The 11,549-nt window shown below is 58.0% G+C and overlaps 1 protein-coding gene across 2 annotated transcripts in view; it reads left to right on the forward strand.

The window, feature by feature from the left end:
- The first annotated feature begins 625 nt into the window (after positions 1-625).
- LOC116957049 (uncharacterized) overlaps positions 626-11,549 on the forward strand; it is a 24,468-nt gene continuing 13,544 nt past the window's right edge. For both annotated transcript variants that reach the window (XM_076055088.1, XM_076055087.1), the window contains exons 1-4: positions 626-1,345; positions 4,188-4,540; positions 7,335-7,700; positions 10,251-10,697. In XM_076055088.1, the coding sequence (XP_075911203.1) occupies positions 1,338-1,345; positions 4,188-4,540; positions 7,335-7,700; positions 10,251-10,342 (819 nt within the window). In that variant the 5' untranslated portion in view covers positions 626-1,337 and the 3' untranslated portion in view covers positions 10,343-10,697. The remainder of the gene's footprint in view (positions 1,346-4,187; positions 4,541-7,334; positions 7,701-10,250; positions 10,698-11,549) is intronic.

Below are 11,549 nucleotides of genomic sequence, written 5' to 3' on the forward strand. Positions count from 1 at the left end.
TGGCCTGCCTACGATCCATCCTGGGTTTAACCAGGCTGGATTATGTGAGGAGCTCACAAATCCATGAAAGATCTGGGCAAGGTCCCATCGGTGAGCTCCTCCGGCGGGCAAGGCTGCGATGGCTGGGTCATGTAGCCCGCATGCCCAGCCACCGCATGCCGAAACAGCTTTTGTTCGTCCGGATCGAGGTGGCTAAACGGTCGCGGCACGGGCTAGAGAAGAGATGGAGTGACGTGGTACAGGAGGACGTGGAGCTGAGTGGACTTGCCGATGACCGGTACCAGCGGTGTCAAGATCGGCCTCTGTGGAGGAGGCTCGTGAAGGACGCTACTGGGCAGTTGGAGGCAGTCGCCCTCCAACAACAACGGAGAGCGGAGGAGCGACGCTCACAACAACGAGCGGAGCGTTGGGTGGCTAAAGCACAGCAGGTTGGCACAATAGGGGGCACAGGTGGAGCATCGGCCAGTCATCTCAGTCAGTTGACCCGTGGCACCTGGGTCTGCTCCGTGACCTCCTGCCAGCGGGCGTTCGACACTTCACGTGGCCTCAGGTTGCACATAGCCTGGCACAAGCGTCGTGGTGACGTCACCGCCACCTAGTGGCGAATGGCGGTTGTTGTTGTGAGTTAGTGTGTGAGTGGGTGAGTGTGTGAGCGAGTGTGTGAGTGAGTGTGAGTTCGTAAGTGAGTGTGTGTGAGTGTGTGAGAGTGAGTGTGAGTATGTGTGTGAGTTAGTGAGTGTGTGAGTTAGTGTGTGAGTGTTGAGTGAGTAAGTGAGTGTGTGAGTTAGTAAGTGAGTGTGTGAGTGAGTGTGTGAGTTAGTGTGTGTGAGTGAGTGAGTGTGTGAGTTAGTGTGTGAGTGAGTAAGTGAGTGTGTGAGTTAGTAAGTGAGTGTGTGAGTTAGTGAGTGTGTGAGTTAGTGTGTGAGTGTGAGTTAGTGAGTGTGTGAGTTAGTGTGTGAGTGTGAGTTAGTGAGTGTGTGAGTTAGTGTGTGTGAGTGTGAGTTAGTGAGTGTGTGAGTTAGTGTGTGAGTTAGTGTGTGTGAGTGTGAGTGAGTGTGTGAGTTAGTAAGTTAGTGTGTGAGTTAGTGAGTGTGTGAGTTAGTGTGTGTGAGTGTGAGTTAGTGAGTGTGTGAGTTAGTGTGTGTGAGTGTGAGTTAGTGAGTGTGTGAGTTAGTGTGTGTGAGTGTGAGTTAGTGTGTGTGAGTGTGAGTTAGTGAGTGTGTGAGTTAGTGTGTGTGAGTTAGTGAGTGTGTGAGTTAGTGTGCGTGAGTTAGTGTTAGTGTGTGTGTGTCTTCCCGTGTCTCCGCTAGGGGTCGCTTCACTCAACAGCGGTCGCCATGTTAAGGTTCGTGATGTCTCCCCGTGTCTCTGTCTCCCCCGTGTCTCCCGCCTGTCCCCCGTGTCTGTCTCCGTGTGTGTCTCCCCGTGTGTGTCTCCCCGTGTGTCTCCCCGTGTCTCTCTGCTGTGTCTCACTCTCCACGTGTCTCTGTCGGGGTCACGGCTGCATGTGGATGCGAGCACTTAGGCCTAGTGGTAGAGGAGCGGGCTAGACGGAGACACGGGGAGACAGGGAGACACGGGGAGACAGGGAGACACGGGGAGACAGGGAGACACGGGGAGACAGAGACACAGAGACACGGGGAGACAGAGACACTGGGAGACAGAGACACGGGGAGACAGGGAGACATGGGGAGACAGGGAGACAAGGGGAGACAGAGACACGGGGAGAGGGACACGCGTAGACAGAGACACGGGGAGACAGAGACACAGAGACATGGGGACACGGGGAAACAGAGACACGGGGAGACAGACAAGGGGACACGGGGAGACAGAGACACGGGGAGACAGACACGGGGAGAGGGACACGGGGAGACAGAGAGACACGGGTAGACAGAGACACGGGGAGACAGAGACACGGGGAGACAGAGACAGGGAGACAGAGACACGGGAAGACAGAGACACGGGGAGACAGAGACACGGGGAGACAGAGACACGGGGAGAGGGACACGGGGAGAGGGACACGCGTAGACAGACACGGGGAGACAGAGACACAGGGAGACAGAGACATGGGGAGACAGAGAGACAGGGAGACAGAGAGACACGGGGAGACAGAGACATGGGGAGACAGAGACACAGAGACACGGGGAGACAGAGACAGGGAGACAGGGAGACAAGGGGAAACAGAGACACGGGGAGAGGGACACGCATAGACAGAGACACGGGGAGACAAGGACACAGGTAGACAGAGACATGGGGAGACAGACACAGAGACACGGGGAGACAGGGAGACACGGGGAGAGAGAGAGAAACGGGGAGACACAGAGACACGGGGAGACAGAGAGACACGGGGAGACAGAGAGACACGGGGAGACACAGAGACACGGGGAGACAGAGAGACACGGGAAGACAGGGAGACAGAGACACAGACACGGGGAGACAGAGACACGGGGAGACAGAGACACGGGGAGACAGAGACACGGGGAGACAGAGACACGGGGAGACAGGGAGACACGGGGAGACAGGGAGACAAGGGGAGACAGAGACACGGGGAGAGGGACACGCGTAGACAGAGACACGGGGAGACAGAGACACAGAGACATGGGGACACGGGGAGACAGAGACACGGGGAGACAGACAAGGGGACACGGGGAGACAGAGGCACGGGGAGACAGACACGGGGAGAGGGACACGGGGAGACAGAGAGACACGGGTAGACAGAGACACGGGGAGACAGAGACAGGGAGACAGAGACACGGGAAGACAGAGACACGGGGAGACAGAGACACGGGGAGACAGAGACACGGGGAGAGGGACACGGGGAGAGGGACACGCGTAGACAGACACGGGGAGACAGAGACACAGGGAGACAGAGACATGGGGAGACAGAGAGACAGGGAGACAGAGAGACACGGGGAGACAGAGACATGGGGAGACAGAGACACAGAGACACGGGGAGACAGAGAGACAGGGAGACAGGGAGACAAGGGGAAACAGAGACACGGGGAGAGGGACACGCATAGACAGAGACACGGGGAGACAGAGACACAGGTAGACAGAGACATGGGGAGACAGACACAGAGACACGGGGAGACAGAGAGACAGGGAGACACGGGGAGACAGAGACACGGGGAGACAGAGAGACGGGAAGACAGGGAGACAGAGAGACACGGGGAGACAGAGAAACACAGGGAGACAGTGACACGGTGAGACACAGAGACACGGGGAGACACAGAGACACGGGGAGACAGAGATACGGGGAGACAGAGACACGGGGAGACACAGAGACACGGGGAGACACAGAGACACGGGGAGACAGAGATACGGGGAGACAGTGACACGGTGAGACACAGAGACACGGGGAGACACAGAGACACGGGGAGACAGAGATACGGGGAGACAGAGACACGGGGAGACACAGAGACACGGGGAGACAGAGAGACACGGGGAGATAGAGACATGGGGAGACAGAGAGACACGGGGAGACAGAGACACGGGGAGACAGAGACACGGGGAGACAGAGAGACACGGGGAGACACAGAGACACGGGGAGACAGAGATACCGGGAGACAGAGACACGGGGAGACACAGAGACACGGGGAGACAGAGAGACACGGGGAGACACGGGGAGACAGAGAGACACGGGGAGACACAGAGACACGGGGAGACAGAGAGACACGGGGAGACACGGGGAGACAGAGAGACACGGGGAGACAGAGAGACACGGGGAGACAGAGACACGGGGAGACAGAGAGACACGGGGAGACAGAGACACAGAGACACGGGGAGACAGAGAGACACGGGGAGACAGAGACACGGGGAGACAGAGACACGGGGAGAGGGACACGGGGAGAGGGACACGCGTAGACAGACACGGGGAGACAGAGACACAGGGAGACAGAGACATGGGGAGACAGAGACACAGAGACACGGGGAGACAGAGAGACAGGGAGACAGAGAGATACGGGGAGACAGAGAGACACGGGGAGACAGAGAGACACGGGGAGACAGAGCCACGTCTTTATTTCTCACGATGATCCGGTGCTTTACCGGCCAACAGCACTTGCCCCAAAACCGATCCAACCCAATCATCGGTGCCGCTGCTCGCTAACGGCACTTGCCCCGACATCCCGTGCAGGCTACGCGGGCGACCTTTGCCTTGACCTTTGCCCGTTGCCTGCCGCCGACAGGATGGCGCTGAGCTTCTGCCCGTTCTGCGGCGGCCAGGTGCAAGAGGCCTTCCACTTCTGCCCTTCGTGCGGCCAGGGCCTCTCGGCCGTGACCACCGCGTGCCGCCTGGCCGGGGTCGGCGGCCCCTCCGCCGGCCACGGCCTCGAGCACGGCCTCGAGCACGGCCTCGAGCACGGCCCCTCTGCCGACCACGGCCTTGAACACGGCCTCGAACACGGCCTCGAACACGGCCTCGAACACGGCCTCGACCACGGCCGCGGCCACGGCTGCGGCCACGGCCGCGGCCGTGGCCGCAAGCGTCGTCAGCCGCTCCTCGCCGACGACGAGGACGACGCTGGTGCCGGCAGCCCAGGTTCCGAGCGCGTGCGTGTGTGTGAGTGTGCGGCAAAAACAACCCCCTACCTCCTCGTGGTGCGTGACGGGCAACGCTGTCGTGGACATTGCTGTGGTGGGGAGGGCCAATTACCGAGTGGCCTTTCTTTTCATGGCGTCTGTGACCACCACAGGGGATAAACGGGGGCTCTGGACGGGTGCGAGGGGCTGGTAACCTTCAACTAATTATCACAAAACCACAACGTAAAAAAATATCTAATGAATAAGCTTGGGCCGGAGGCCCCCTGAGGGACAGGCGTCTATGACGTCTCCTGGCCAAACCCCAATTTGGCGGAGGCAGGAGATTGAATTTTTACCCTCGGGGCTCCTCCAGAAAGAACGAAAAGCCACTTCGTGTGGCCACGTGGAATGTTCGAACGCTCACTGAGGAGGAGAGGCTGCCACTCCTCTGTCGGGAGCTGGACCGGTACCGCCTGGATCTCTGTGGCATTCAGGAGGTCCGGTGGACCGGCTCTGGCTCCTGTCACACCATGAGGGGTGGACAGTCCTCTATTCGGGGCAGGAGACTACCAAACAACAGGGAGTGGCTCTTCTTCTGAACAAAAGAATGAAGGGGGCGTGGGAGCGTGGCGGTGAGGTGTGGGAAGCTGTAAGCTCCAGGTTACTTTGGGCTCGCCTTCCCATCAACCGGAGGCGAGGAGTGGTGATCGTGGTTACTTATGCCCCCACCAAAAACGAACATCCGTGGAGGGATGCAGGCAAGGCCGATGAGTCAGATGCCTTCTATGACCTCCAGTCACATGTGCTGGCTAAAGTGGCCCCTCGGGATAGAGTCATCTTGTTGGGTGACTTCAATACCCAAGTTGGTCATGATGCTGGTATCTGGTCTGGAGTGATTGGAAGGCATGGGCCAGATCAGCTCATTAAAAACGGTAGGAGGCTGCTAGATTTATGTGCAGCCCATGGGCTGGTAATTACCAACACACTGTTCCGGAATCGGCGCATCCACACAACATCATGGATGCATGCCGGGTCCAAGCAAGAACATCTGCTGGACTACATAGTGATGGATCAGCGGATGTGATCCCATGTCTTTGACACCAGGACCTACTGTGGAGCTGATCTGCCCTCTGACCATCGACTTGTCATCTGTAAGATGCACCTGCCATTCTTCCACTCCGGAGGCTTCGTGAAGGACGCTGCTGCTGGGCGGTGCCAGGCTAGGTGCACCTTGAAGCTGCTGGGCCACTCGGAGGCAGTCGTCCTCCAGCAACAAGGGAGCGGAGCGCCGGGCGGATAAAACACAGCGGGTTGGCACAGTGGGGGGCACAGCTGGTGGTGCATCGGCCAGTAGTCATCTCAGTTAGTCAACCAGTGGCACCTGCTGGGTCTGTCCCGTGACCTCTTCCTCCTGCACCTAGCCTGGCACAGCAGTCAGCCAGTGGCACCTGCTGGGTCTGTCCCGTAACCTCCTCCTCCTGCACCTAGCCTGGCACAGCAGTCAACCAGTGGCACCTGCTGGGTCTGTCCCGTGACCTCTTCCTCATGCACCTAGCCTGGCACAGCAGTCAGCCAGTGGCACCTGCTGGGTCTGTCCCGTAACCTCCTCCTCCTGCACCTAGCCTGGCACAGCAGTCAACCCATGGCACCTGCTGGGTCTGTCCCGTGACCTCCTCCTGCACCTAGCCTGGCACAGCAGTCAACCCACAGCACCTGCTGGGTCTGTCCCTTGACCTCCTCATGCACCTAGCCTGGCACAGCAGTCAACCCATGGCACCTGCTGGGTCTGTCCCGTGACCTCCTGCACGCGGGCGTTCGACACTTTACGTGGCCTCAAGGTGCACATGGCCTGGCACAAGCGTCGTGGTGACGTCACCGCAACTTAGTGGCGAATGGCGGTTGTTGTGTGAGTGTGTGAATGAGTGTGTGATTGAGTGAGTGTGTGAGTGAGTGTGTGATTGAGTGAGTGTGTGAGTGTGTGAGTGAGTGTGTGATTGAGTGAGTGAGTGTGTGAGTGAGTGTGTGATTGAGTGTGTGAGTGAGTGTGTGATTGAGTGTGTGAGTGTGTGATTGAGTGTGTGAGTGAGTGTGTGAGTGTGTGATTGAGTGTGTGAGTGAGTGTGTGATTGAGTGAGTGTGTGAGTGAGTGTGTGATTGAGTGTGTGAGTGTGTGATTGAGTGAGTGTGTGAGTGAGTGTGTGATTGAGTGTGTGAGTGTGTGATTGAGTGTGTGAGTGAGTGTGTGAGTGTGTGATTGAGTGTGTGAGTGAGTGTGTGATTGAGTGAGTGTGTGAGTGAGTGTGTGATTGAGTGTGTGAGTGTGTGATTGAGTGTGTGAGTGTGTGATTGAGTGTGTGAGTGAGTGTGTGATTGAGTGTGTGAGTGAGTGTGTGACAGAGTGAGTGTGTGACTGAGTGAGTGGGTGATTGAGTGTGTGACTGAGTGTGTGAGTGAGTGTGTGATTGAGTGTGTGAGTGTGTAAGTGAGTGAGTGTGTGAGTGAGTGTGTGACTGAGTGAGTGTGTGACTGAGTGTGTGAGTGAGTGTGTGCGTGAGTGTGTGTGTGAGTGAGTGTGTGACTGAGTGAGTGTGTGACTGAGTGAGTGTGTGACTGAGTGTGTGAGTGAGTGAGTGTGTGATTGAGTGTGTGAGTGAGTGAATCGCTGAGTCACTTAGCTGAGTGAATTGCTGAGTGAGTGAATGAGACTTCTCTATCCTGATCTCTCCCTCCCCCACCTCCCTCCCCCCCCACCTCCCTCCCCCCCACCTCCCCCCCCCCCCTCCCCCACCTCCCTCCCTCCCCCTCCGCCACAGCCGCATCTCCGGCGAGGCGAGGGCTGCGGTGGTGCAGGCCGCCGGCCAAATCTCCTGCCGCCGGCGCCGGCACCGCGGACCCCGGCGTGGCCGGCGTGGCCGGCGTGGCCGGCGTGGCCGGCGTGGCCGGCGTGGCCGGCGCCGGGCCCGCCGGCACGCCCGAGGAGACGCGGCGCAAGTCGGTGGCGTTTGCGCCGATCGGCAGACAGAAGCCGCCGCTGTCGCCGCCGGCTGAGCCGCCGCCACCACAGCCGACGCCGGCACCGGCGGTGGTGGCGGTGGTGGCGGTGGCTCAGCCGGCGGCTCAGCCGGCGGTGGTGGTGACGCGAGATGCCAGGATGGAGTTGACGCCGACTGCCGCGTCCGGTGAGCGTGGGGCGGTGAGCGTGGGGCGGTGAGTGGCTGGGTGAATGAGTGGCTGGGTGAGTGAGTGGCTGGGTGAGTGAGTGGCTGGGTGAGTGAGTGGCTGGGTGAGTGGCTGGGTGAGCGAGTTGGTGAGTGGTTGGGTGAGTGACTGGGTGAGTGAGTGGCTGGGTGAGCGAGTTGGTGAGTGGTTGGGTGAGTGGCTGGGTGAGCGAGTTAGTGAGTGGGTGAGTGAGTGGCTGGGTGAGTGGGTGGCTGGGTGAGCGAGTTGGTGAGTGGTTGGATGAGTGGCTGGGTGAGCGAGTTAGTGAGTGGGTGAGTGAGTGGCTGGGTGAGTGAGTGGCTGGGTGAGTGGGTGGCTGGGTGAGTGAGTGGCTGGGTGAGCGAGTTAGTGAGTGGGTGGGTGAGTGAGTGGCTGGGTGAGTGAGTGGCTGGGTGAGTGAGTGGCTGGGTGAGCGAGTGGATGGGTGAGTGGCTGAGTAAGTGGGTGGCTGGGTGAGCGAGTAGGTGAGTGGCTGAGTGAGTGAGTGAGTGGCTGGGTGAGCGAGTAGGTGAGTGGCTGAGTGAGTGAGTGGCTGGGTGAGCGAGTAGGTGAGTGGCTGGGTGAGCGAGTTGGTGAGTGGGTGGGTGAGTGGCTGAGTAAGTGGGTGGCTGGGTGAGCGAGTAGGTGAGTGGCTGAGTGAGTGGGTCGGTGAGTGAGTGGCTGAGTAAGTGGGTAGGCGAGTGGGTGAGCAAGTAGGTGAGTGGCTGAGTGAGTGGCTGAGTAAGTGGGTGGGCGAGTGGGTGAGCGAGTAGGTGAGTGGCTGCGTGAGTGGGTCGGTGAGTGAGTAGGTGAGTGGCTGAGTGGCTGAGTGAGTGAGTTGGTGAGTGCGTGGGTGAGTGAGTGAGTGAGTGGCTGAGTGGTTGAGTGAGTGGCTGAGTGAGTGAGTTGGTGAGTGAGTGGCTGAGTGAGTGAGTGGCTGAGTGAGTGAGTTGGTGAGTGGGTGGGTGAGTGAGTGACTGAGTGGCTGAGTGAGTGAGTTGGTGAGTGGGTGGGTGAGTGAATAGGTGAGTGGCTGAGTGAATGAGTAGGTGGGTGAGTGAGTAGGTGAGTGGCTGAGTGAGTAAGTGGGTGGGTGAGTAGGTGAGTGGCTGAGTGAGTGAGTGGGTGAGTGGCTGAGTGAGTGAGTAAGCAGGTGGGTGAGTAGGTGTGTGGCTGAGTGAGTAGCTGAGTGACTAGCTGAGTGGCTGAGTGAGTAGCTGAGTGACTAGCTGAGCGAGTGAGTGAGTGGGTGAGTGGCTGAGTGACTAGCTGAGTGAGTGGGTGAGTAGCTGAGTGAGTAGCTGAGTGAGTAGCTGAGTGAGTGAGTGAGTAGCTGGTGACTAGCTGAGTGAATGGGTGAGTAGCTGAGTGACTAGCTGAGTGAGTAGCTGAGTAGCCGAGTGACTATCTGAGTGAGTAGCTGAGCGAGTAAGTGAGTAGCTGAGTGAGTAGCTGAGCGAGTGAGTGGGTGAGTAGCTGAGTGATTAGCTGAGTGAGTAGCTGAGTGAGTGAGTAGCTGAGTGAGTAGCTGAGTGAGTGAGTGGGTGAGTAGCTGAGTGACTAGCTGAGTGAGTGAGTGAGTAGCTGAGTGAGTAGCTGAGCGAGTGAGTGGGTGAGTAGCTGAGTGAGTAGCTGATTGAGTGAGTAGCTGAGTGACTAGCTGAGTAGCTGAGTGACTAGCTGAGTGAGTGGATGAGTAGCTGAGTGACTAGCTGAGTGAGTAGCTGAGTGAGTGGGTGAGTAGCTGAGTGACTAGCTGAGTGACTAGCTGAGTGACTAGCTGAGTGACTAGCTGAGTGACTAGCTGAGTGAGTGAGTAGCTGAGTGACTAGCAAGTAGCTGAGTGAGTACCTAAGCGAGTGGGTGAGTAGCTGAGTGACTAGCTAAGTAGCTGAGTGAGTAGCTGAGTGACTAACTGGGTGAGTGAGTAGCTGAGTGAGTAGCTGAGTGAGTGGCTGAGTGACTAGCTGAGCGAGTGAGTAGCTGAGTGAGTAGCTGAGTGAGTAGCTGAGTGAGTGAGTAGCTGAGTGAGTAGCTGAGTGAGTGAGTAGCTGAGCGAGTGAGTGAGTAGCTGAGTGAGTAGCTGAGCGAGTAGCTGAGCGAGTGAGTGAGTAGCTGAGCGAGTAGCTGAGTGAGTGAGTGAGTAGCTGAGTGAGTAGCTGAGTGAGTAGCTGAGCGAGTGAGCGAGTAGCTGAGTGAGTAGCTGAGTGAGTGGGTGAGTGGCTGAGTGAATGAGTGAGTAGCTGAGTGACTAGCTGAGTGATTGAGTAGCTGAGCGAGTAGCTGAGCGAGTAGCTGAGCGAGTAGCTGAGCGAGTGAGTGGGTGAGTGGCTGAGTGAATGAGTGAGTAGCTGAGTGACTAGCTGAGTGAGCGAGTAGCTGAGCGAGTGGGTGAGTAGCTGAGCGAGTAGCTGAGTGAGTGAGTGGGTGAGTGAGTGACTAGCTGAGTGAGTGAGTGAGTAGCTGAGTGAGTGAGTAGCTGAGCGAGTAGCTGAGCGAGTGGGTGGGGTTGGCACGACCCCCCGGTGCAGTGCCCAAGCCACGTGCCCCCAAGCGGTGGAGTGGGGTGGAGTTGCCGCTCACTCCGCTGGACGGCGAGGAGCTGGAGGACATCACTGGGTGAGTGAGTAGCTGAGTGAGTGGGTGAGTAGCTGAGTGAGTAGCTGAGTGAGTGAGTAGCTGAGCGAGTAGCTGAGCGAGTGAGTGGGTGAGTGGCTGAGTGAATGAGTGAGTAGCTGAGTGACTAGCTGAGTGAGTGGGTGAGTAGCTGAGTGAGTAGCTGAGTGAGTAGCTGAGCGAGTGGGTGGGGTTGGCACGACCCCCCGGTGCAGTGCCCAAGCCACGTGCCCCCAAGCGGTGGAGTGGGGTGGAGTTGCCGCTCACTCCGCTGGACGGCGAGGAGCTGGAGGACATCACTGGGCGGCGCTGGGCACTGGGCGAGCTGCTCACCCATGGCGACTCGACACAGCTCTACCTGGGTGAGCACCAGCGTCCACCGCTCGCTCGTCCACCGCTCGCTGTGTGTGTCTGTGTGTGTGTGCGGTTTCAGGAAAGGGCGGTCCTGCACAGATGCCATATTTTCTGTCCGTCTGCTACAGCAGAGGTGTAGGGAATTCCAACAAGACCTACATCTCTGCTTTATTGACCTGGTCAAGGCCTATGATACCATCAGTATGCCTGGGCTCTGGGTTGTTCTTCGTGCTTTTGGAGTCCCTGACCCTCTGCTCACGATCATTAAGGACCTTCATGATGGTGAGCGGGCCCGGGTAAAACTACGTGGCCGGGAGTCAGAGCCATTCCCTGTACACCTTGGGGTGCGACAGGGATGTCCTCTGGCTCCCACATTATTTAACATCTATTTTGACCACGTAGTTCGTGAAGCCTTCAATAGCTGTACCGGGGGAATCTCCATGTGGTACAGATATAATGGGAGGCTGATCGATGCCCGGGTGCGGTCAAGGGATGGCTGCCTATTGCTCAACCACGTTATGTATGCCGATGATTTGGTAATAGCTGCTCATTCAGAGGAGGAGTTGGATACGCTGCTGCTGAGACTGGAGCGTGCCACTAAGAGGTGGGGCCTTACCATCAGCCCCACCAAAACTAAGCACCTGCTTGGGTATTTTGTACCATCGGACACTCCACCCCCACAACTCCCAATCGGTGATGGGGCAGTTGTGGAGAGAGTGGAGAGTTTCCCATACCTGGGCAGTGTGCTTATGACTGGCTCCAGTTTAACAGCAGAGGTCTCACTCCGAATCAGTTGAGCGGCAATATCTTTTCATCGGTTGCGTAACGCTGTGTGGAAGCTACTTGGTCTGTCGCTCCGC

Source organism: Petromyzon marinus, chromosome 69 (genome assembly GCF_048934315.1).
Source record: "Petromyzon marinus isolate PM22_M1 ecotype Great Lakes invasive population chromosome 69, UKy_Petmar_22M1.pri1.0, whole genome shotgun sequence".
NCBI classification, from domain to species: Eukaryota; Metazoa; Chordata; class Hyperoartia; order Petromyzontiformes; family Petromyzontidae; genus Petromyzon; species Petromyzon marinus.